The 26,133-nt window shown below is 52.2% G+C and overlaps 1 protein-coding gene across 2 annotated transcripts; it reads right to left on the minus strand.

Moving 5' to 3' along the window:
* Miga2 (mitoguardin 2) lies at positions 1-25,959 on the minus strand. Of its 2 annotated transcripts, none has more exons than XM_048431981.3 (16): positions 25,823-25,959; positions 21,987-22,222; positions 20,683-20,893; positions 17,522-17,634; positions 16,741-16,858; positions 16,405-16,541; positions 11,802-11,919; positions 10,632-10,732; positions 9,944-10,059; positions 8,037-8,109; positions 7,840-7,926; positions 4,323-4,421; positions 3,973-4,107; positions 2,452-2,505; positions 1,799-1,915; positions 1-1,577 (listed from the first exon to the last, which is right to left on the minus strand). In XM_048431981.3, exons 2-16 carry the CDS (start codon positions 22,080-22,082, stop codon positions 1,374-1,376), a joined length of 1,779 nt encoding a protein of 592 aa, XP_048287938.1. In that variant the 5' UTR covers positions 22,083-22,222; positions 25,823-25,959; the 3' UTR covers positions 1-1,373. The 2 variants fall into 2 exon arrangements, with proteins under 2 accessions (XP_048287938.1, XP_048287937.3); XM_048431980.3 differs by having other exon boundaries at positions 1,408-1,627.
* Positions 25,960-26,133: the final 174 nt, after the last annotated feature.

Raw genomic sequence — 26,133 nt, forward strand, 5'->3', positions numbered from 1 at the left:
GCCATTTCCGTCATTTATCTGACGCACAGTCATTGCACAGTTGACAGATCGAGTGCTAGAGGGCAGTGCAGGACACATGAACAAGGACAAGATGAAAATGCCACTGCTGTGAGGGTCAGGGGCAAATAAGGGTGGGCCTGGGCCAGGGCTCACTCACAGCTCAGTAAGTGCAAATGAATGGAATGTCAGACTGAGTGCGGAGGGAGGGAGGGCTGCTCCTGAGCACGGCCCGGTCACCCTCCCACCCTCTCCTCACTGTGTCCTCCTGACCCTTCCAGAGGGACTGGGTCCCAGGAGCCTGTGCTCAACTCCAGACCAGAGCAGGAGTCTTATCTCCTGTAGGTCTCACAACCTGAAAGGAGCAGAACATTCAAATAAAGTGTTAAGGCAATAAATAAAAACTTCCCAGCTCAGGATAAAGGAGAGGAATCCCAAGACCCCTGCAGCTGCCATGACAATGCTTGCAGAGCTGTCTGCAGGGCCCTGGGTGGCAGCAGCCGAAGTGGGCACTATGCTGCTGGGTAGCCCCAAAGTATGTGTGCATGGAGTTAAAGGCAAAATGCTGAGTCCGCTTCTTGTTGGGGGGGGGCCTGACCCTGCTGTGCACCCTCCGCCACCCTCTGCCCTCCCTGCCAAGGTTCCTAGGCCCTCACTTCTATAGCACTGGATGGTAACACAAATGACAAGCCTTTGTGAGCTCTGCTTAGAGCTCAGCTGGACCTAGCACTGCCCAGGGAGTTCCAGGCTCACAGGGGAGTTGGAAGCGCCCAGTCCCACCTCCTCCATCTTTGGTGGTGGCAGAGGTGGGATAAAAAGTGAGTCTTTGGCAGGGCATGGGAATGTGGGAGAACAGGGTCCTGGGTTGGTGCCTGGGTTTCTGAAGGGAGCACAGGTGGGGTGAGCTCACCTCTGGATGGCCCAGATGGGGCTTTCCATACCGACCAGAAGCCTTGGTGCTGGCTCCTACTCCAGGACCCTGTGACTGCCAGCATATAGCCCTCATGTCATATCCCTCACTGACACCTCCTTGCCCTCTGTCTGCAGCCCAGAGGGGACTGGGGCTCTGTGGTCCACACCTCTACATCTTCCTCTCACGTCTTCCCGTCACATCTTGTCTCTGGCCTGCCCCTGCTGCCCAGGCAACCCCGAGGGCATCTGGATAGGCTCCTAGTGGTTCCTCTCCATGGAAATTTGCCCTCCAGGTGTTGGGAGTCCCAGATGAGGAGGTATAGCAGGCTCAGGGACAATGTCCCTTGGCCACCCTGACCCTCGGATGCCAACCCGAAGGAAGGGAAGGGCAGCCTTTTCTCTCCCATCACCCTTGTGAATGAGGCTCAAGCAGCCAGCTCTCCCCCCAGGCTGTGTCCCCATTACTACAGCTCTTCCAGGGGCCCATTCTCTCGAGGCACTGGCCCATTCAGCCCAGGGCTACTAGCCACTGGCGCCCCCAGGTAGCCCAACAGGATCTCGCTGCGTCGCCGGGACAACTGTAGGATGTCGTCTGCTAGGGCTGGCACCGATGTGTAGCGCACGTTGTCCAGGTCAAACATATCCCTCAGGTACTGCACAATCTGGTGCTGCGGTAGGAGACTGGTGTTGGGCCTGGTCCTGTGACATTTTCTACATCCTACAAAGTCCTTTTTCAGTGATGAAGCCCCAGCCCACTCTCCCAGTCTCAGACCCTGCCTTCCTGGGGCTCCTACATCCTCATCTCGAACAGCCCAGGACCCCACCCCTCTTCTGGCACCGAGAGCGTGCCTGTATCAGAAGCAGGGAAGCAGGGGTTGTTGTAATGTACCTTGAAGAAAGCACAGACTTCCGCGAGCTGGGGCTTGGGTCCGAGGAAGCCAAATGCCAGCACAGGACTGACATGCTCCGATACGGAGTAGAAATGGGAGATGAAGCCATCGGGCACCTGTGGTGAGTGGCAGGGTTGGGGATCGAGGATCATCTAAAGGCCCACTTATGTCCTGGCCTTGGGTAAGTGGGGCGGCTTGTACAGCCCTGGTTTTCAGATCTACAGAAAGGGCTAGCAGACATTTCTGAGAGCTGCCCCATGCAGGCCTTAATGGGCAAAGTCTACCGAAAGAAAACACTAGCCATGACGGTGCTGACTGGGTAGTAGAACCTAACCAGCTACTCCATCCAGGGTGCAGATGCCATCTGCCTGCTCCCTGGCTCCTGTGGTCACTGGCCACTCGTGTGCACCGCTCCCCCCCCCCCCCCCCGCCATGTCCTCCTCTGCTCAGTCCTGGAATATGATGCTGCTCCCAAGGGAAGAGACAAGGTGGAGCTACGTGCCCTCTGGGGCACCAGGCCACGCGGGGTACAGTGGCAGGATGGGTGGTTGGTGAGGAGTGGGGGCCTCTGCTGCACCCATCCCTTCTGGTCGGGGAGTCCTGGTCGCTTAGGACTCAGTAGAGCTCCCAAGGGGCCTCACCAATCACTCACCATCAGGAGCCTCCTCTTGGCTTTCAGGACAGACCAGCACGCAGTGGCCAGGGCCTGGAACAGGTAAGAGTTAGAGCACTTTAACCCACAGCCCTGGCCTAGGACGAGCCCTTCCCACAACTCACCCATACTCAACCATGCCCAGACCTTGCTCTTGCTTTACCCTAAAATTTGACAACAGATGACTTATCACTTTATATGTGCGTGTACCCAAAATTTGACAACATGCCTAGTTTTTTACTTTATGTGTGTGTGTGTGTGTATGTACTCTAAATTTCATTTTGTGTGTGTGTACCTGTGAGTTTGTGCACTGTGTGTGTCCAGGAGCTTACAGAGTCCCCAGGCCAAGGGACGTTGGATCCTCCAGAACTAGAGTTACAGGTGGCTGTGAGTTATCATGTAAGCATCACGAAACCTGGATCCTTTACAAGAGCAGAAAACACTCCTACCCACAGAGCTATCTCTTTAGCCCCATATACCTAATTTTTTTTTTTTTTTTAGACAGGATTTCTTTGTAGCTTTGGAGCCTGTCCTGGAACTAGCTCTTATAGACCAGGCTGACCTCGAACTCATAAAGATCCTCCTGGCCTCTGCCTCCTTCCCGAGTGCTGGGATTAAAGGCATGCACCACCACTGCCCGACCCATACACCTATTTTTGAATCTAGGCTCCAACACTTATTGCTTCAGAATTCCAGTTAGGTACTAAGGCTTCCCTGGTTGTTTCCTCCTCTGTGAAATGCTCATGATACACACCCTGCCCATCTCACCTGGTGGCTATGGGGAGCCACCATGGACATCTGTGAATGGCCTGCTTGGATCAGTCATGGGCAGCAGCATCACTGGTAGCCTTGGGTTTTTTCTTTGGTTTTGTTTTTTCTTTTCTTAAAAACCTTGTTTATATTTTATTATATTTTATGTATGAGTGTTCTGTCTGCATGTATGCCTACATGACTGAAGAGGGCACCAGATCCCATTACAGATGGTTGCGAACCACCACATGGTTGCTGGGAATTGAACTCAGGACTTCTGGAAGAACAGTCAGTGCTCTTAACCTCTGAGTCATCTCTCCTGAGACTTGAAAAATCTTTGATTTTTCACTACAGAGCCTGGCTGTCCTGAAACTAGCTCTATAGACCAGGTTTGCCTCGAACTCAGAGATATGCCTGCATCTACCTCCCAAGTGCTAGGATTAAAGGTGTACACCACCACTGCCCAGTTAGTTTGATTTTTGGTTATTTGTTTGTTTGAGGGGTAGAGGTGCATTAAAATGAATGTAATTAGTGTCAGCCCAGGGTAAGGATCTGCACCACATGAGGAACAATGCAGAGGGAAATGTACACTCTGCAGGAACCAGGGCATCAGGAAACTCTGGAATGCCTGGAGAGAGCCCCGAGTTTGTCACCCCAGACCTCAGTGAACAGGGTCTGGCCCCGAAGTCAAAGGATAATGAACTCCAGGGACAAGAGACTAGTGCCCGAGTTATGTGCCATGAACACATACGGAAAGGGACAGTGGCCCACCGTTTCCTTGAAACTGTCGGACAGCCAGCGGTTCCGCAGGACAGCGAGCACCGAAGATGGGGGGTTCTCCAAGTCCTCGAAGGCATCCATGAGGATGAAGTCCAGCACGATGTCGAAGAAGCTCATGCATGCCACCTGCAAGAGGGGATGCTGGATCTAGAGCTGCTGTACAGACAGCTGTGGCTGTGGGGGGCTGTGCACCACACGTGAGGAAATAGCTGGAACCCACGCTGTGTGTGCAGTGATGAGCCACCTCAGCTGCTTAGCATACATGTAGAGCTGGGCACAAGCTCGCACCAAAAGGATCTCAGTTCTGTAGGACCCAAGAAGCTCGACACGAGTCAACTCACCCCTCGGCCCTCCAGCTCCAGCCGGGTGGTGGCCCAGGTCTCAGGCCGCAGGGCGTAGCTCAGCATCTCCTCATAGCTCTCCAGGAAGCCTTTGGGACTCTGTGAGAAGTACAGCCGGTTCTGGTTGGGGGAGAGGCCCTGAGACCCAGCAGGGTAAGATTCACAGGCAGGCTGTGCTGTGGATAAGAATGTGCCAGCAGAGCTGGGCCTTACTCCAAGGAGGAGGCGTCTTTTGCCTGAACCTTCCGACAACCAGGGTGTGTCTGGGGCAGAATCCACACCAGAGCACCCAGCCATGTCTGTTTGGCTCATTACTAAACACCCGTGGCCTTCTGGGAGCCAGGCACAGCTCCATTACATGACCTGTCCGTGGAGGGCCCAGGAGAAGGTGTGGTTTTCAGGGGTGGAGAGGGAGGCCTGCCCATACACCTGGGGACCATCAGCCAGCCCTGGCACAGAAGCACTCCCTAAGCAGTGGAGCCGACTCTTGCAGGGTCAGGGCATGTGGCTCAGTAGTACAGGCTTGCCTAGCATGGAGGGTGGCTGACACAGGACACATACACTTATAAATGGAAAAAGTCCACTTAGAGAAAGATCCAAGTCTTGGCCAAAGGCGGCAAGGTTACAAAATGGCCCTGATGCTACAACTCCAGAGCCTGGGGAGCCCAGACAGGGCGATTTGAGTGCTCCTGTGACGGGGCGCAGGGGCGCAGGGGCAGCAGGGGCAGCAGGGGCAGCAGGGGCAGCAGGGGCCTGCTCAGAATGGCCTGGCCCTCGGCCACTTGTTTTCTGTTCCCTCTCCTACTCCTGGGAGGCCAAGGAGAGCCAACTAAGGGCATAGGCTGGACCCGGCATACGTGCCTGCAGAGCTTGGCTCTACACTTCACTTGCTCAGTGGCCTGGGACACCTCCTCTCCCTCTCTCCAGCCTCAGTTTCCTTATCTGTTACTCGAAGACGATGGCAGAGCTGACGGCTGCTGGAGAGACAGATGAAAGAGCAGCCTGGAGCTCACTTTGGGGCAGACTGCAGGCACTGGGGACAGTCGCCTGGCTAAGGCAAATGCAGCACCCGTCAGGGCCTCCAATGTCAGGGGTTCAACTGCACACACACCCGTGCCAGGCTTACAATCCTAGCCCTGGGGGCTTCACTGCATGGTGGGAAGGACAAGGGGCATCCTATGTAGGATGCAGGGTGAGAAGGCCAGAGTTGAGAACCCTCAGGGTTCATTTTCTTTGCCGTTAAATATTATACAAATTTCCCATACTCTCTTCTATATGGACTTCGTAACTCTCTAAACAAAAAATAATCAAGGAAGATGTGCTATGCACAGAGGAAGGTCCAAAGCAGGCAGAGGGCCTGGACTGCTCCCGAGGTCCAGTGCCCAAAGCTGCACAGGCCCAAGTATGCCCAGCATAGCACATGTCAGCCTCAGGTCATGACTAAGTGGAGGGAGACAAGTATGGTCGCAGGGTCTAGATCAGGAGAGCAAGAAGGACTAAGAGGACAGCCTATATAACAGCTTCGCTCCAGCAGAGCCCCAGGAAGCTGAGGCAGGAGCATTGGCATGAGTAAGAGAGAGCCAGCGTGATGCTGCAGTGGCAAAGGCACCTACCACATGCTGACAACTGGAGTTCAGTCCTGAACCCATATAGAAGAAGAGAGCCCATTCCTACAAGCTGTCCGCCATCCTCCACATGCAACAGCTGTAGTGTACAGACCCTCAGACTCATGCACACAAAACAAAAGTTTAAAAGAAGCTGGGCATAGTTGTGCATGTTTGTGATCCTACCACTTGGAGGCAGATGCAAGAGGGTCAGTTCAAGGTCATCCTCAGCCACATAGCGAGCCTGTTACAGAAGACCCTCTCTCAAGAGACTTGCTCCAATCCGTCAACAAAAGCACAAGTGGGAGATAAATATGGAGAGCCGTGCAATCTCTTCCATAAGCAAAGAGCCACGGAGCAGTGGATAGAGTGGCAAAGGTTAAGGTTACAGAAGCCCAGTACCGGCCAAGACTGAGGACACAAACTCTTCTGTTGCCAACAGGGACTTAAGGGAACCAGTGAGAGCCTCTGAGCGTCCTGCCAGGGCCTGAGAGAGACCTCACAGGTCCCTATGGAGTCTGTGTGGAGATGAAGGCAGCCATCAACACCGGAACAACAGCAGATGCCACCAAGAAGCCTGCCCACAAGCTGGAGGGCTTTGCAGGCAGTAATTCCCACACCAGCAAGTTAGAGTGGAAGGGGAAGAGTTACCCTGTGAGGTCACTAAGTAAAAACTGCAAGCTGCTGGCGGGGAGCAGCTGAGGAGGTGGGCAATGGCACCCATGGTAAGAACATCCATGGAGCAGATCTGGGACTTCAGCAAGGGTCGCCTTGGACAGATGCGGGGACCTTCTGCAGTATGTATTTCTTTGGTTGGTTTTTTATTTTTATTATTGTTTAATTTTTTGTTTTGTTTTTCAAGGCAGGGTTTCTTTGTAGCTTTGGAGTCTGTCCTGGAACTCACTCTGTAGACCAGGCTGGCCTCAAACTCACAAAGTTCTGCCTGCCTCTGCTTCCCGAGTGCTGGGATTAAAGGTGTGCGCCACCCCCACCCCTGTCTTGCGGTTTACATTTTATAACTGGTCAGTTTTAAAAGCTGTACTGTTCGGGCTGGAGCGATGGCTCAGTGGTTAAGAGCACTGATTGCTCTTCCAGAGGTCCTGAGTTCAATTCCCAGCAACCACATGGTGGCTCACAACCATCTGTAATGAGATCTGGCGCCCTCCTCTGGCGTGCGGGCATACACAGAGGTAGAATGTTGTATACATAATAAATAAATAAATCTAAAAAATAAAAATAAAAAAATAAAAGCTGTACTGTTCGAATTACAAGTAAGAAAGAGTTCAAATCTCTAGCCTTCCAAGTTGGAGCAGGGCGGGTTTCTGGGTTGGGAGGGACCAGCAACCCTTTCCCAGCACCCCATGGCCATATGACGATGCCAGGACTCCTCTACTTGGTTTTAACATGTTTGTATGCATGTGCGGGCCAGACAGGAGCGCAGTGTCATTCCTCAGACAGGGTCTCACTGGGGCAGGGGCTCAATGAGACTGACTGGCAGGAGCTCACAGCACTAGGATTACAACACACTCTACCACACGTGGCATTTAGCAGACGGGCTCTGAATTCAGGTCCTCATGCTTGCCCAGCCATCATTAACAACTGAGCCATTGGCTCAGCCCCAAGAACTGTTGCCTTAATTATTACTGTGTTCACGTGAGTGAGACACCCATACCACAGGCTGCACGAGGAGGTCAGAGGTCAGCTCCCTTTTCATCATGGGTTTTGGGTATCTTCCTCAGGTCACCAGTCATATGAGTGCAGTTTTACCAACTGAGCCATCTCATAGGTCCCAGTTTGTTGTTTTTAAAGAGCCAATCAACAGTCAGCAAAACAAAGCAAACACCAGCCAGAAACAAGGTCTCGGAGGGAGAGGTCGTGGGCAAGAAAATCTGAAACAGTCCCACCCCGGCTACCTTCTCAGCTCTGGTCATCAGGCCTGTCACCATCTGCCGGCCGACCTCCCCGAAGAAGACCTGGTTGTCCCTTTCTTCCAGAAGCCCCTGAAGAAAGAAGGGGGTGAGATGTTGGCCTCCCAGAGCCCATGGAGAGGGCAGAGAGACCGTGTGGAGCAGGCCCAGCACCCTCCCCAGTGAGCCGGCACCACACCCACCTCAAAGGCCTGCCGTACACAATGCAACTTGGCCAGGAAGTCCTGGTCACTGTAGCAGCCCAGCAGCTCCGTCCTGAGGAGAGGGACAGATGGTGTCACGCCACCTGGTCCTGCCTAGCAAAGGTCCAATGGAGGTAGGGTGTACTTTGGGTGAGGAGGAGAGGGCAAGGGTCCAACCTGGCCCGCCTCAGCCTGGCAGTGTGACCTCTGGCTAGTGTCAGCCTCCTCTACGTTCAGTCTCGCCCCAGTCAAAGGCAGAGGCTGACTGGATGTTCTCTGGGGCCTCACTGGCCCCGCTGGCCCTGGGCACAGGTAGTGGTTACGGCAGTGCCTAGACTGACCTTAGCCTCCTTTAGACCACAATCAGCCATCACCACTCCCTGGAAAAGCACCAAAGGCCAACTGGTTCCAAAAGCATCTCTCTCCAAGTCACTAGAGCTTTCTGCTATTTTCAGTTAGTGGGCTTTTAAACCATATGACAAGCCATGATGGGAAAACAAAGTGCGAGTCTACATAACAGCAGGTTCACTTCAGAGGGCAAAGAGAGCCACCCTCCCTGAAGATTACGATTTCTATGTAGCTAATGCCGATGGGAGAGAGAGACATTCTCTTGAGTAGTGCACCCACTGACAAGGTGTCCATGCTCCTGAAACAACCCTCACCCATGCTCCGTGCTGCTGGAGGCAGCCCTAAGGAAACGCACCAGCTCACTTGCTTCTGTTCATGCTCTCTCTCTTACACACACACACACACACACACACACACACACACACTCTGTTCGTGCTCTCTCTCTTACATACACACACTCGCTCTGTTCATGCTCTCTCTCTTACACACACACTCGCGCACACAATGACATGAAAACAGAAGGTGAAGATAGTTGAACAGAAGGATTAGTGGAAAGGGGAGGGGGACAGGGCGTGAATATGATCAAAACACATTATGTTCATGTATTAAAATGTCACAATGGAACTATTATATATAATTAATATATGCTAATAACATTTTCTTATTGGGTGGTGGTTGCACACACTTTTAATCCCAGCACTCAGGGAGGCAGAGGCAGGTGTCTCTGAGTCTGAGGCCAGCCTGGGCTACAGAGCGAGTTTCAGGACAGCCAGAGCTACACAGAGAAACCCTGTCTTGAAAAAAAACAAAACAAACTGGGTATCTCCCAGCACTCAGGAGGTAGTAGCAGGAGGATCAGGAGTTCAAGGCCATTCTCAGCTACACGGTAGTTTCAGTTCAAGGCCAGCTTGGGATGTACAAGATTGTCAAGTGCCCTACCAAAGAGAGGGTTAAGAGACCCAGTGTAAGCACAGGGCAGGAGGCCAGGAGACCAGAGGACTTCTGTCAAGGTCACAAACTACTCGTTTTATTTTCAAAGTTTTCAAGAGAGGGTGTTAGGCCGCCCGACCTTGAGCTGCAGTGTCACCTGCGACTTTGTCTGGGACTTGGCGGGCTCCATAGGCCTAGCTCTTTCTAAAAGTATGGCTGTCTTTCTCAGCCTCTGACTGTCTCAGGCACACAGCTCAGGTCCTGTGTGAGCCAAAGGTGAGCATTCTACCATGGAGATACTACCTTGGCTCTTGGTTTGTGGGTGGTTTTTTGTTTTGTTTTTCAAGACAGGATTCTCTGTATAACAGCCCTGGCTGTCCTGGAACTCACTCTGTAGATCAGGTTGGCCTCAAACTCAGATTCGCCTGCTTCCACCTCCCAAGAGAGGGGATTAAAGGTACATGCCAGCACACCTGGCCTGCTGGGTTTGTTCTGGACCTCTGCTGCTGGGATGGCCCAGGCATGTGCAGTGTGAGGCACTCGCTCAGCTGAGTCCTTGCCAGGCACCATGGGCCTCAGTGCCTCTTCCCCAGGGCTGGAGCCCACCCACAGCCCCTGCTTACTCTCACCTGAGTGTCCGACAGGGTACTTTGCCCTCCTTCACCAGCTGCAGAGCTTCCTCATAGGCAGCAGCAGGTCTGGAGAGAGGGAGCGGGTAATCTCCGACGTGCAGGGACTCAAAGAGCTGGAGAGGGGCCAAGGAGGCCAGTGAGCAGCACCCCACAGACGCCAGAGCTCTGGGCCACACCAATAGTGACCTCCCAAGGGGGCTGTCTATGGCCATCATGGAGATGCCAAAGATACACTAGCCGCGGGAGACAGGAGGCCTAGTTCGTGTCCAGCCCTAGATCTTAGCACTCCTGCATCTAGGCTTTCTGCCCAAAGGAACTGTCTACTGGACACACACTCCCATCTTCCTGTCCCAAGCACAGACACCATGTCCCCTGTCCCAGTCAAGAAGTAGACTAATGCCAACCAAAGGACTGAATGGATTAGAGACGCTAAAGCTGGGTGTGGTTTAGAGTACTGGGGCCAGGGGGCACCCCTGCTCTGACCATGCTGATCTATATAGAGACGCTAGAGCTGGGTGTGGTGTAGAGTCCTGGGGTCAGGAGGACACCCCTGCTCTGACCTGGCACTTCAGAGTCTCTAGGAAGCAGAGTCTGGTTCCCACTCAAGAAAATAACCTTACTTCCACACAACCTAGTGCTGGCCAGAAGGCCTGGCCCAACCCAACTCGGGTCCCCAGGAAATCACCTCAGTGGCTGAGAAAAAGGAGTCTTCCGAGGTCAGGCTGTCCTCATCATCGGCCCGCAGACGCAGTGAGCCCTCAGTCAGGGGCAGCATGAGGGTCCTCTCTGCAAGGGAGTAGGACTGGGCTGAGACCCACAGCTGCTGCAGGAATCCTGGCCCGCCCACAGCACTGACCCCCAGACCCAGACCTGTCTGGGGCAGATGGTGGCAGAGGTCACAAAGCTGCCCCGGGCTGTGTAATAACAACGGGGGTCATCTCAACACCCATTCTGTTGCTCTCTGTCCCTGCCTAGTGAGCATTTCCTATTTTTGGTTTTGGTTTTTCAAGACAGGGTTTTCCTGCATATCCCTGGCTATCCTAGAACTAACTCTGTAGTAGGCTGGTCTGAAACTCAGAGATCCTCCTGTCTCTGCCTTCCTGTGGAATTAGTAAACTGTGCACCACCACCACCCAATCTATTGTTTCCCTTTCTAAAAGGGGGTAACTGCCTTAAGGGCATCCCAGGGCAATTACCCAGCATTCCCTTGTCTGCTTGCTCTAGAGTAGAGTCTGGACCCCTTAGGAACGGAGTGACAAATAGAGGTTGCGGACTTGATGGTGGTCACCTTGAAGGCCCTATCAACTTTGGTTATATAGGAAGATCCATGGGAATAGGACTTTTCCAGTAGGCAAAGTCACACTGAGGTCAATACCAAGAAGCCAGGGAGGATGTGGCCTGCAGAACTGGCCAGCCCTTTCTGGACCCCAGTTGTTCCCACAGGGCTCTCTGGGCAAGGCCAGACACATAACAGGCAAGGGGATATCGGATGATGGGCTGAGCAAGTTGGTTCCCTCCCTGTGGTTCACACCCTTCACCTCCCCAAATGACAGAGCTCAGCCTGCTTGGGCTAACTACCACGAGAATGCAAAGGCCTGAAGACCTGCCCAGAGATGTCGACACACAGCCCAAGGGCACTCCCAAGAGGCCAGGGCACCAGCTATGGACTCCATGAGCCTCATCTTGCTTTACTGTCTATCTACCATCTTTAAGGGATACTTCATTTGTTCAATGAGGTCCAGGGAACTGTGATTTGTTTGCGGCACTGGGGAACCAAGTTCTGGTTCTTTTGCTTGGTCCCCAACCTCTGTTCCTGGCACCTCAGGCCTGCAGCAGCCTGCATGGTCCTGCTCACCGAGATCCAGCAGCATGCTGTCAGAGGGGAAAGTGGAACCAAATTCTTCCTGCAGGTGATAGGCCCGGTGCAACAGGGACTCCAGCTTCTCAGCAAACTCCCTCCGTTGCGACTCTGGCTATGACACAAACAATGACCTTTAACCTACAACTGCCAAGCTCCCCGTTCAGACAGGGCCCCAAGGAAATGAGCTGGCTCTGGGTCCAGAACAACTCCAGAATCGTGCCGCCTGCCACTCCAGGAGGCACCAGCCATCACGGTGTAAACATACACACTCGATCCAGAAAGACGGGCAAAGGATCTCAGCAGGAATGGCATCGTGGTGTACACCTGTAATCCTGGAACCCTAGTTTGAGACCAATGTGGGACATTAGTAAGTTCCAGGAAGCCAGGATTACACAGCAAGATCCTGTCTCAAAAAAGAAAAAAAAAAAGCTTATCAACCAGGGTTGAGAGATGGTTCAGTGGTTCAGTTAGATAGCATACTGGGCTTGCAGGCGACCCAAGTCTGCTCCCCAACATCTGGTTTTCCATGGTGCTGGGGACCAAGCTCAAGGCTTCCTACATGCTAGGTAAGCGCTCTCTCAGCTGAGCCATATCCTCAGCCCCTCTAGCTTTCTTGTTGGTTGGCTGGTGGAACATATTTCCTAGAACACAGTGTCTCTAGGTGACCCAAGACTGTCGCTGGACTGAAGCCCCCTTCCCTCTGCCACCACACTCAGAGTTCAGATCCTATGTACCTGGGCAAGTCCTTCAAGGTGGTTTCCTCCAGTACCTTCCCTACAGAAGGGACTGAAAAGGGGCTGGTTTGTGAAGAGGGTTCTGAGGACTCGGGGACAGGTGCACGGAGCAGTAGTTGTTCTTGGGGTGTCACTAAGCAAGGGACATGTGAACGTTATGGCCTGCAGGTGACAAGCTGAGCAGCAAAGGCCTGGCTGTCCAGGGAGGATGCAGGCGGCAGGAGAATGGAGGAGAAAGGAGGCGCAAGCAGGGCCTCGGCCTAAGGCGGAGGGTGGGAGCTGGTGTGGAGACAGAATCTGTGAGCTCTGTAGTGGGGTGCTGCTCCCTCTCACCCTGGGGCTTCTGGGCTTGGGTTCCAGGGTGAGGCAAGAGTTAGCCTAACTACTCTCTCCATGGAGGTGGAGGCAACCAGAGTAGAGCCTGTTGCTACAGTAACCAGAGCCTAGGGAGGAGACAGCTGAGGGCCAATCAGGCCTGAGCAAGAACCAGAAGAGCTGCAAAGGCAGCAGTCAGTGAGGGCTTAGCCTCAAAGCATCTCTCCAGAGCAGGGATACTACAGAGAGAAAATTGAAGGGGGTTAAGTGGCCCAGGGTGTTTACTAAAATACGGCAAGAGAGAGACCTGAACCAGACCTACAGGATTCAGGGCCACAGGCCACAGTCTGCTGGATTCCCAGCAAGTCCAGCACAGCCTGCCTGGCAGCTCCTGAAGATGTGTCAGCTCTCTGGTGATAACTGTGGGTGGGTTAAAGCTGCACACACGACACAGAAGCTCAACCAACTTAAGAAAAGCAGACACCGTGAACTGAAGAATTAAAAAAAGAAAAGCTTCTGTATTGAGACAGGGTCTCATGTAGCCCAGGCTGAGCTCAAACTCACTATATAACCTTAAACTTCTGATCCTCCTGCCTCCACTTCCAAAGTGCTGGAATTGCTGGCCTATTCCTGGCCTATGTGGTGCTGGGGGTGGAACCCAGGGCTTGTGTAGCAAGTCTTTCTCTGTCCCACCAGCCAGTTCCCAAATAATAACATGAAGACTTCTTATTAATTATGAAAGCTTAGCCTATAGCTTAGGCTTATTCCTAATTAGCCCTTATAACTTAACCCATTTATATTAGTCTGTGCTATCATGTGGCATTACCTCTTCCATCTTGCACCTCCTCTTTCCTCTCCGTGTCTCCTGGCATCTCTTGTGCACCTTGACTTCTCTTCCTTTCTCTTCCTGGAAATCCCACCTATACCTCCTGCCTAGCTACTGGCTATTCAGCTTTTTGTTACATCAATCACAGCAAATACATTTTCACACAGTGTACAAATATCCCTCAACGGGTTTGGTGCATGGTAAACAAGCACTCTAACAGCTAAGCCTTACCTCTAGCCCAAAAATTGAAAATTGTCTTGTGTGTTTCAATGGATCCCATCAACAATGTGAAAACTCTATGGGCAAGGTGACACCCAGCACTTAAAAGGCACAGGCAGGTCAATCTCTGTAAGTTCGAGGCCAGAGTGAATTTGGTCTACAGAGTAAGCTCCAGGACAGAAGTCAGGGATATGTGGAGAGACATGTCTCAAAGAAAACAAAGCAAACAGGTGTTCTCCCAGGACAGAAGCTCCTGTAAGTCACAGATCTGAAAACAGACCTGAGCCTAGAACATACAAGGGATGCTCAACAGCACCATCAAAAGATTAGAAACAACGGGTGTGCTTGTAGAATATACAAGGGACGCGCACACTCAACGGCAACATCATAAGATTGAAAACAACCAGTGTGTCGTAATCCCACACACAGGGACCAGAACAGACATTGCTCCAAAGGAACACACAGATGGGGGCAGCAGCATGGCTCAGTAGACAGAGGTGCTTGCCCGCGAGTCTGAGCTCACGCCCCAGGACCCACGTGACATAGGTGGAGAATCATCTTCTACAAGTTGTCTGCTGACCTCCACATGTGCACCATGGCTCCCCACAAAACAACCACAAAAGGAATAAAAGTTTTAGCACATATGCACAGATGGCAAACAGCACGGGAAAAGCCAGGCAGCATCAGCAAAGCAATGCCAGTCACGGACAGAGCGCACAGGGCTGCGGAGGAGGCGAGAAAATGTGGGGGTGAGTGCTGATGTATGTAGGGATTTATGAGAAGACTGAGACTGATAGCCACAACCCCAAAACACAGGAACACTGTCCAACACAGCTGTTAAATATGCCGGCACAGGAGCTGGGGGTGGCACACACCTTTAATCCTAGCACTCACCTAGTAGGCAGGGGCAGGCAGATCTCTGTGAGCTCAAGGCCAGCCTGGTCTACAAACCAAGTTCCAGGCCAGCTAGAAACCCAGTCTCAAAAAACAAAACAAACAAACAAAAATGTTAACACGGGTGGAATGACAGCTTAGGAGCTAAGACCTCTGACTGCTCTTGTAGAGGACCCAGGCTCTATTTGTCCCTGTAGATACTTCATTTGTATTTTAATAAATAAAGCCTGCCTGAAGATCAGAGAGTGAAACAGTCGCACTGGTCAGCCTTACAGACCAGGCAATGGTGACACACACCTTTTATGCCAGTAGCCACACTAGTTTGCCACAGAAATTGGGTGGTAGTGGTGCACACCCTTAATCCCAGCCCTAAAATGGGAGAAGACAGCTCTCAGACAGAGTCTCATTCTGAGATTCCTGAGAACAGGATCACCATTTTCAGACTGAAGTAGAAGAAAGAGCCAGTGGCCAGCTGCTTTGCTTTTCTGGTCTTCAGGTTCAACCCTATTATCTGTCACTGGGTTTTTATTAATCGTGCTGCAAGTCCACCTGACCTTGCTCAGGCAGAGAACAGGAGCCTGGGGCTCTGGGGCTGTGGAAAGAATAAAACAGTAATAGCCCACACAGTATTGACACCCACACAAGACAAGGCCAAGCACATATGCTCAAAATCATCAAACACAGGGCTGGGGTGTAGCCCTTCTGCAGTTGGCCCATGCAAGATTCTCAGTTTAATTCCAAATTTTTTGAGTTTTATCTTTTTAAACAAACAGGAGAGAAGGGCACTGACAATGCAGGCTGGCACCTGCACTGGACTCTGACCTCCACATATGCACCTGGGCGTGCACATTCACATATGCAAACATGAATGAAGGAATGAATGAATGGAAGGATGCTGGAAGTAGTGCCGCACGTCTTTAATCCCAGGACTGGGGAGGCAGAGGCAGGTGAAATCTCCGTGCATTCAAGGCCAGCCTGGTCTACAGTGTGAGTTCCAGGACAGCCAGAGCAACATAGAAAGACCGTATCTCAAAAATACCAGAAAAAAAAGGGGGGTGGAGGCTGGAGAGATGCTTCAGCAGCTAACAGCACTTGCTGCTCTTCTAGAGGACCTGGGTTTGGTTCCCAGCAACATTTGGGTGGCTCACAACCGTAACTCCAGTTCCAGGGAATCCAACACCCTCTTCTGGACTCCAGGCACCAACATGGTACAAAGATATACATGCAGGGAAACATGTATTAAAAAAAAAAATAAATAAAGTCTTAACAAATAAATAAATGAATGAATGGTGTTCCCAAAAGCCATAAACAAAACCCAAAGGCCCCAGAATCCAGTCAACTATTAACAGAGACCCGTTTCCTATCGCCTTGCACCAGCATATCCACCCTCTCCCAAACAGCTGAGAAGCATCTCATCATCAACGTGTGACTTGTCCACCGAGCTACCACCAGGCCGACAGAGCACTTAGCATGTTATTCTAGGTGGAGCTTTCATGGATTGGAGACTCAACAAAGGGTAAAGGCCTGGGGGAGAGGTCACACCGGAGTCAGGAGTCAGTCTGTCCACCCCGCCAACTTCCCCGCACAGTGGCTGTGGAAGACCACCTACCTCTGACGGTGCCTCTGACGAGGTGTCTGGGTTCTGGAAGCTGTCCCCTGGTGTGGGGGTGCTGCCTCCATCCCCTCTCTGCCCCACACTCAGGGCCTGCTCCCACTTCTGCAGGGCCTCCTCAAAGAGCTCCATGCCTGAGAACAGGTGAGAGGAGAGAGGGTCAGCTTCCGATCTCAGCCTACAGGGGCGCATCATGGCAGGGAGGCCAAGGCCAATGTGGGGGTAGGGGAGCAGTAACCGAAGAAGTGACTTGCTTTGTTCAGATTCTTAGGCCATTCCCCCTGCCACACTGTTACCCTACCCGAGACCCTGGGCTCTCCCCTCAAGTCAAACCTTGTACATAGAGGCTCTCAGCACTGCCATCAGTGGTGGGCACAGACTCCTCCATCCCTCTGGTTTCCCATGAACCTGAGCACACAGCTGTGGGGCTGGATGAATTGACCACTACCATCTGGGGACCAAGTATACAGATAAGAAGTGAGTCCACCCACTGGCTGACCACAGGCTATATGCCCTTCTAGATATCTCACGTGGGCTCGGCCAGCACCCACATCCTCAGAACAGTTTGACAGTGCCCACAGAAACTGCCAGTGTAAAGAAACACAGGCTGATACCAACAGCCATGTATGAAACCAGCCTGGGCCCCAGTCCCGGCTATACCAGTCAGACAAGGAGGATGGACAGCTGCCACCTTGTTTCAGAGCCTCCCAACCACAAGAGTGGCCTCTACCTTACCACAGAAGACTTGAGGGCAAGGGCAGAGCCAGAGCCGGAGCTGGGCTTAGAGCTAAAGCCGGGTTCTTGCTGAATGGACTCACTCCAGCTCAACAGCGCTCATCTTTGTATCCTTATCTCTAGACCCTCAGTGCCCGGCCCCACCCTGGACAGCTCCCAGGCACTTGCTCAGTGTCTGCGGCCCAAGCCTCACACTTATCTTAAATTGGTGCCTCCAACCACCATCCCCAGGCTCTGAAGGCCAACTTCACGAACGAGGATGTGAAGGAATGAAAGGGGCCTCTCTCTCGCATCTAACAGTTCAGAAGCTTGCTCAGGGCGGAATCCAGAAGTGTCCTGGTGGTACCTATCCCACACAGATCCCGCCCTGGCTCCTCACCGAGGCCAGGCTGTGAGAGGAGCCTGAGTGTTTGCTGGGCTCGATGGAGGAGATGCCGCTGAGAGTGTCGTTGCTCTTGCTGCTGGGGCTCTGAACCCTCCGGCTGGAGTAGCCTGTGGGGAGAAGGGTGGACCCTGCACACATCCTCCACCTGGACCATCCACCCCATCCTTATCTTTCTAATGGCCTGACCTCCTAAGCCAAAACACCAGCAGATCCCCCTGAGAGTGTACTGTTGTAGGGAGAGGCAGAGGAATGGGGCCCTTCCTATGACCTGCTGATTTAACACAGGCCCAGGCCCACTGGGGGGCTCCAAATGCTGGGACAAGCTGAGAGCAAGGCGGGTCACTTCCCTACCTCTTGCTCGGTTTGCCTGTGTGCTTGATTGAGTGACTGATAAAGAATTCTCTTTTCCAGGTGGCTCAGCAGGTAAGGACACTTGCTGCCAGGCCGAACAACCTGGTTCAATCCTCGATGGAAGGAAGACCCAACTCCTGAAAGTTGTCCTCTGATCTGCACGCACGCACACGCACACACACACACACACACACCCCGGCACACACACACACACACACACACACACACACACACACACACACCCTACCCCGCAAGAATAGACAACATAAAAACATGAAAGGACCGGGCTATAACTCAGCTATAGGAGCGGGTACTTGGCATGCAGGAAGCCCTGAGTTTGACCTCCAGCACTACGTAAACTGGGCATGGTGGGCACAGGCACTGTGATCCCCTGACTCGGGAGGTACAAGTGAGAGAATAAGAGCCTGGGAGACGGCTCAATGGGTAAAACATTTGCCACACAAGCATGAGGAACTGAGTTCAAATCCCCAGACCCCGTGTAAAGTCAGATGCAGTGGCCCATGTCTGTTATCCTAGCATTCCTAGGGAGAGGTGGGAGACAAAGACCAGAGACTCCCAGAAGCTTATGGGCAGCTAGACTGTGTATTTGGCTATGGAAAACAAAGGACTACATCTCAGACAAGGTGTAAGGTGAAGGCAACGCCCAGGACTGACTTCTGGGTGCCACACTGGCCTTGAGATGAGAGCTCACACTCACCCACAAACACACTTGCACACACACACAAACAGAGAGAGAGAGAGAAAGACCACATGCTCACACAAATTAAACAAAGAGGCAGAGTAAAAAAATCAAGCTCAAGGTTATTCTTAGCTACACAGTAAGTTTGAAGCCAGCCAAGGTTACATGAACCTGTCTCAAGGGGGCAGGGGCTGGAGAGATGGCTCAGTGGTTAAAAACACTGCCTGCTCTTCCAGAGGACCTGAGTTCAGTTCCCTGCACCCTCGTGGTGGTTTTTAAGTGGCTGTAACCCCAGTTCCAAAGGACTCCGTGAGCACCAGGCATATACCCATCTCTGACTGTCACACTTGCCTTGGAATGAGAGAACCCACATTAACCCATAAACACACTTGCACACACACACAGAACACATGTACACATAAATTTAAAAAACACATAGGTACCTGGAGACAAAACACTCACACACAAAAAAGTAATAGATTAAAGAAAGACAGAAAAAGAAAAAGAATTCTCTTTCCAAAACGGGAGACGAGACAACTTTTTTGTTTTGGTTTGGTTTTTGTTTTTCGAAACAGGGTTTCTCTGTGTAACAGTCCTGGCTGTCTTGGAACTTACTTTGTAGACCAGGCTGATCTGGAACTCAGAGATCCATCTGCCTCTGTCTCCCAAGTACTGGAATTAAAGGCATGAGCCACCACTGCCAGGCAAGACTTTTTATTTTATTTTTTATTTTTTTAAAGATTTATTTATTTATTAAGCATACAATGTACTGCTGGCAAGGAAGGCACCAGGTCTCATTACAGATGGTTGTGAGCCACCATGTGTTTCCTGGGAATTGAACTCGGGACCTCTGGAAGAGCAGCCAGTGCTCTTATCCTCTGAGCCATCTCTCCAGCCCCAAGACAACTTTTTAAGATACACACACATAAAACCTTCAAGAGAGAGACACAAGAGCTGGGAATACAGCTCATGACAAGACTACACTAAACACACACACACACACTGAAGGGAGGGAAAGGAAGAAAAAGGATGGAATCAAAATGGACGTGGTGGTGTCAGGCACACAAGGTAGACGGACGCTGTGTGGTGTCATGGCTCTGGCTTCCCAAAGACCAATGTAAGTCAGTCAGGAGGACATCATCGCTTCTCAACATCCAGTTCTGCAGCAGTCTAAAGCCTTTGTCTCCAGCTGCCGAGATACACCTGGCATTTGCAAGGGCAATTAGCTATTAAAACTCACTGTCACTGGGCTAAAGTCAGGCTGCACTTCAAAAACAAACAGGCTGGAGCGATGTCTTGCTGGTTGAGGGCATTTCTTGCTCTTGCAAGAGGACCCAGGTTTTGTTTCCAGGCCTCACATGGTGGCTCACACCATCCCTAACTCCAGTCACAGGTGGCCCAGTGCCCTCTTCCACCCTCCACAGGCACACAGTGGACATACATACAGGCAAGCAAAGCACTCATACACACAAAATAAACACATAGATCTTAAACAACAGGATTGGGAAGATGGCTCAGCAGGGAAGGGGCTTGCCACCTCCACAAGGACCCCACGGTCACACCTACATATGTGTACACACAAACACCAAAAAAAAAATTTTTGTTTTGTTTTTCAAGACAGGGTTTCTCTGTGTATCCCTGGCTGTCCTGGAACTTGCTTTATAGAGCAGGCTGGCCTCGAACTCACAGAGATCCACTTGCCTCTGCCTCCCAAGTGCTGGGATTAAAGGTGTGTACCACCACTGTCTGGCCAAAACAAATTAAAAAAAAAAAAAAAAAAAGTTTTCTCATAGTGACTTATTTCTCTGACGGCCCCGTCTCCAGCTCAGAAGGATACACTACAAGGGGAATACAAGAAATACGATTGGGCTCCTGAAGCCCATGGCTCCTCCTAGTCCTGAGAACGAAGAAGCTGGCACCCCGGGCCCTGACCTGGGGTCCCCTGAGGAGATGAAGACAACCAGGACCGACACCACCCACCAAGACTGAACCTAGGGTCTTAAAGAACGATTCTAGCCCTCCTACTTCAGGGAGCACTAGCCCAAGATCCCACAGAGGAGAGCGCTGAACAGTGTGACGTCAGGGCTCCCTACCACACACCTACCTTTCTTCACTGAAGGGACCTTGCGGGCCATGAGGATGGGCAGGGGTACTGTACCCAGCTGCTCACCTCCCAGCTCAGGGCCCACCTGCTTCTTCTTCCGCCGGCGCCTCTTCAGCTGGTGGGCAGCCAGGGCCAAGGCCACAGTCCCAAGGGCTGTGGCAAAAAGAACCTTCCTCAGGCCTGGTGTCAACCGCAGCTGGGAGAATGCAGACTGGAGGAAAGAGACAAGTGGCCTGGTTATGTCACCGAGGTGTGGGCACTGTGTTCCTCTGCTGATCACAGTGACAAGGGACACTAAAAAGTAAATCAGGCCAGTTTTTCTAAAATGTGAACCAGAAATATAAAGACAGCATAGTACATTGTTGAGGAGATGAATCTAGGACCTGGGACCCAGTGTGCCCTGCACACTGCTGGTCACCATTCCATGCCTGCAGGGGTACAGTACCAGGCACTGCACCAGGGCCTGACCTGTGCCATCTGTCAAGAGTCTCTGCCACCTTCCAAATGATCAACACACAACTCAAGCCCAGACCTGACGGCTCCATTTCCCAAAGACATCTGGAGCTAATGACACACACTGTTCCAGACCACTCCATTCAAACAGGCTCATCCTGGCCACTCTCTGCTGCTGGCCCAGGTGGAACTGTCCCACAAAAGAAAGCTTTAGGGGACATCAAGGAATTCAGTCAGCATGCCCATAGACAAACTAACGTCAAGAGGTGACCTAGCCTTAGGGTGAAGGCTGAGCTGAAGGCCCTGACTCTGTCTTTGTTTTTTTAAATATTTATTATGTATACAATGCTCTGTCTGCATGTATGCCTACATGCTAGAAGAGGGCACCAGATCTCATTATAGATGACTGTGAGCCACCATGTGGTTGCTGGGAACTCAACTCAGGACCTCTGGAAGAGCAGCCAGTGCTCTTAACTTCTAAGCCATCTCTCCAGCACCAGGGACTATCCATCAGCACCAGGGACTATCCATCCTAACTGTGGAGGGGACCACTACTGGGCAGGGCAAGGACCCCTATGTAAAGTGGAGAAAGGGGGCTAAGCACTGGTAAGCATGCACCTGTCAGTCTGTTTCCTGAGTGCAGTGGCATCAGTCAGCTTCCTGCTTCTTCTGCCAAGCCTCCCACACAATGGACTATAGCCCACTGAACTGTGAGCCAAATGCTCTCTTCCTCCGCTAAGGTATTTCATCACAGCAACGAGAAATTAACTAAAGACACACAGTATAGCCATGGTACGGATTCAGCTCTCCCAGGTGCTGAGGACCCCTGGGCAGGACCACACCCATCTTACCTGACCAAATGTCGTGTACAGGAACACGGGTATCTCAGCCACAGTCATGGCTAGAGCCTGGATCATGGACATACCCTCAGTACGACGGAACGCCATGGCAGACCAAGCACCCGAGGCGGGAACTCTTGGGGTAAGAGCTTTTGAGAAGGTCTTCAACTGGTCTCTGGCCGGGTCCTGGGCACCACCCACACGCCAGCAGGGCAGGGGCACACATAACAGAAGGTCCTTCCACAGAGCTGAGGGACAGACGACCAGATGAGACACAGGAAGGGGCATACAGGGCTGGGGTTGAGTGGTGGAGGCTCCCCTCCCCCTCCCCATGTTCAATACCCAATCCTGCCAAAAAGCTTCAGGTCAATGAGATAGCTAAGCAGGTTAAAGAACTTGCTGATCCAGCCTGACAACCGAGTTCTCCCGAATCCACGGTCCAACGTGCTTCTAGCTTGACAAAAATCTAAAATTACTCAGGGGCAGATGGGGGGGATGGGGAGACGGGTTTCTGAGCATATCCAGGAGGGATTAACTATGCTAATTAAGGTGAAAGACCCATTCACAGCGTGGCACCATCCTCTGGGCTAGAGCAAGCAGGTGTCATGAGATCCTGTCACTGTGACTTCCTCCCAGTGATGGACTGTCACTTGGAACCAGCCAAACAAACCCTCTCTGCCTGAGTTGCTTCTGCTAAGGTATTTTATGAAAGCAACAGAAATGAGCCTAGACATAAAGGAGAGACTTGACCCCATAGCTGCTCTCCAGCTTCCACATGCATATGGCAGGTGCTCCACACTCAAATACACAATTTATTTTGTTTATGTGTGTGTAGATGCCACATGTGTTCAGAAGCTTGCAGAGGTCAGAAGATGGCACCGGATACCTGGAGCTGGAATTACAGGCAGTTGTGAACCACCTGATAAGTGCTGAGAACTGAACTCAGGTCTTCTGGAAAAGAAGCAAGCATGCTTAACCACTGAGCCATCTTTCCAGCCCCAATAAAAAAATGTTTTAAACTGGGCATGGTGATCCACGCCTTTAATCTCAGCACTTTGGAGGCAGAGGTAGGAGGATATCTGTGAGTTTGAGGCCAGCCTTGGTCTACATAGAGTAACCCTGTCTCAAAAAGCAAAAGCCCAACCCCCCCAAAAAACAAACAAACAAACAAACAAAAAAAAAAACCCTGGGGTCTAGAGGGTTGGCTCAGCAGTTGGAAGCACAGAAAGTTCATGTTCAATTGATTCCCAGCACTCACATGGTGACTCACAACTGTCTCTAACTCTTCTGCCCTCTGAAGGTACCAGGTACATGTATGGTACACACACATATACATGCATGCACAAAACACCTCCCCCCACATACACATTTAAATCTCTTTTTAAAAAAAGGCATACACATGAACAAAAATAAAGAGATGTAAACAAGCGTGTTCTCAGGGGTTGGACACCTCACTACAGGCTTCTGATTCCAGCTGCTCAGGACACTGAGGCAGGAATATCAAAGTTCCAAGAATGACTGGGCACTTTAGGCCAACCCTGTCTCAAAATTTTTTAAAGCACTTATCTAGCATGTAGCAGTTGGGGGGGGGGGGAAACTGCCTTCATTGAGTGGGATGAATGCCAAGGGCGCATCTAGAATCCCAGGCCCCCGCGCTGCCCCTGTAGGCAGGCAACAACCTTATACGGACACCTACCTGCCTAGGAGCAGAAGGCAGCGTGTGTGGCAGGCTGGTTGCAGAAAGAACCCAGAGACTGGGAGATAAATAGGTCACCCTCTAACTTCGGGCCCTCTGCACTTTCTCAGCCTTTTTAAACACAGACCATTTTCTAAATAAAGTTCTCTCCGGCTCCCGGCTGAGAAGCATGGCGTTCTCACAAAGCTAGGGTGCTTCACTTCCTGCGGCCTAACGGTCTGTGCCGATCTGGAGATGGTGATGGGCTTTTGTTTGTTTTTATTCATATTTATTTTTGAAACAGTCTCAAACTGCAGCACAGCCTGGCCTTGAATTCAAGATACTTCTCTCCCTTTGGCCTCGTGAGTTCTGAGTTTAATGTCAAGAGCCAACTATATGGACAGATGTTTTTCCCTGCCTCTCCCCACCTTCTGATGAAGAAACTGAGTCTCCAGAGCCTAAGCCAGGAGTCCAAAGCAACTTGCTTGTTAGGTGGGGAGAGAGGGTATTTCAAGGTCTAGATACTGCTAAACACAGCAGGGACAGGCAGTGCAGCCCGAGCAGAGCCACAGAGGGCAAAGACAGCTTCCTCTGGGTCCCCAAAACCCACCTCAGGGACTCCCCACCATCCTATCCCGAGGCCAGATCAGTGGTTTGATCACATATAACCGAGACCCCAAGACCTTACAGGGGGCGCCCACTGCTATGGTCAAGTTCAAGGATGGCTCCTGGAATCTCCAAAGGAAGGAACATACAGGCCAGGACAGACCCTGTCTTCCTGGGATGGTGGCCAAAAGTCACTAGGCCAGCATCAGAGATGAACAAGAACAGCTTATCCTTGGTGAGTGGGGAAGGCACACAGCCCGATCAGGCTGGCCCTGAGGCTGAGGGGTGGAGTAGAGCAGAGGGTGGGCTAGAGTAGAGTGAGTGTGGCTTAAGAAATTACCACACATCAAGGGCAGATGTGCTGCCTGGAGGTGGTGAGGTGAGCTACAATCTTCACAGTTCCTCCTCCGAACTCCAGCCTGGCTTGGCCTTGAGTGGGAGACAAGGACAAGACAGGAGATACTCTTGCCTGTGCTTTTCCACAGGCCAGTGATCTGTGACAACTCTGAGCGTGCAGCTGCTCTCAGGACCCTCAAGGTAGCCACCATTTATCACAAAGATACACAAACGGAGGCTTTGAGAGATGAGGTCCCAAGGCTGTAGGTGAGCAAACTAGCTCCTATCTGCTGCTTGCCCACAGCAAACCTGAAGGGTTTCGGGGCCTTGAACTTCTGAGAAGGCCACATGGAATTTGAGGAGAGCCTGTGCTAGGGCTGAGCCTGTGCAGGTGGAGGTGGGGATAGAGGCCTGTCAGGTTCGCAGGAAAGTCCAGCTAGTCTTGCCGTGCCCATCAAGAGAAAGGTCACTTCACAGAAAAGAAGGGTCCAAGCTCAACACCACCATATCCTGCCTGCCTCTCACTTCTAATGCTGGCCCTCCCTGGGCAGCCAGCCGCCTGGTCTGCTCGACATTCTTGAGCAGGCTCCTCCACCATGGCACACTAGGCCTGATATCCCGGGTTTCCACCCCAGGCCCTTCTCTCTTGTGCAAGACACCCCTACTAATGACTCTGGCCTGAACATTCTCTCTCGCTCCACCTTGACCTAGCTATGGTCCCAGACCAGACAGCCCTAAGCCACCCTCTGCCTCATATCCTGTTTTTTCCATTCCGGGACATCTCTGTGGAGTCTCTGTGGAGGCTAGGCATCCCCAGAGTAGACATCGGCAATATCCCGAGCTTCAGCATCTGCTCCTTGCGGAGCCAGAGCAGGGACCTTTCTCTCTGGCCTCGACCTCGCTAGAACATCCTTGAGGTTCATTCACATACAGCGCTGCCTACAGCCGGCACACCTGCTCCTTCCAGGCCCGCAAGTACACGCGACCCTACTTGGATGCCCACGGTGTTCCAGGCCCAGGAGTCTCCTCTCTGACCCAGCTCCCTCCTCGTTCCACCCCCAGAGCCAGGCATCCTCTCGCGCGCCTGGTCCAGGGGGCCCACTCATCCCACCCTGGACACTTCAGAGGACAAGCTGGGCCGCGGACCCTTGAGTGAGCCGGGCTCCAAGCTCTGCAAGCCTCACCCCTGACCCCTGCTGCGCTGCTCGCCCGCATAGTGGCCGCCACTCACCCAGGATCCCATCGCTGCGGAAGGGCAGCGTCTCCTTTCCCGGCGGCAACACAACCAAACCAGGCCCTGTGGGGGAGCGGGGGCGTGGCCTCGATGCGGCCCGACACTGCTAGGACCAACGAACGACTCCAGATCGCTCCGCGCTGCCGTGGCCTTTGGCCAATGGGGCAGGCTACGTGCCCACGTCGACTCCGCCTCCCCCCGTTTTCCGCCACGCCCCCTAAGTGTGGTTGCGGTGTGGAATGGCCTATTCTCTCTTCCGATTGGCTACCAGGATTAGAGGGACGCTGGAAAATGGGGCGGAGCTACTC

Source organism: Myodes glareolus, chromosome 21, assembly GCF_982192425.1.
Source record: "Myodes glareolus chromosome 21, mMyoGla1.1, whole genome shotgun sequence".
NCBI classification, from domain to species: domain Eukaryota; kingdom Metazoa; phylum Chordata; class Mammalia; order Rodentia; family Cricetidae; genus Myodes; species Myodes glareolus.

Coding starts and splice junctions, on each gene's coding strand:
- Miga2 (XM_048431981.3), bottom strand. CDS start 22,082: ATGGCGTTCCGTCGTACTGAGGGTATGTCCATGATCCAGGCTCTAGCC. Junction 20,894..21,986: donor TGTACACGACATTTGGTCAG/GTAAGATGGGTG, acceptor TCTTTCCTCCAG/TCTGCATTCTCCCAGCTGCG. Junction 17,635..20,682: donor GGTCCCTTCAGTGAAGAAAG/GTAGGTGTGTGG, acceptor TTCTCCCCACAG/GCTACTCCAGCCGGAGGGTT.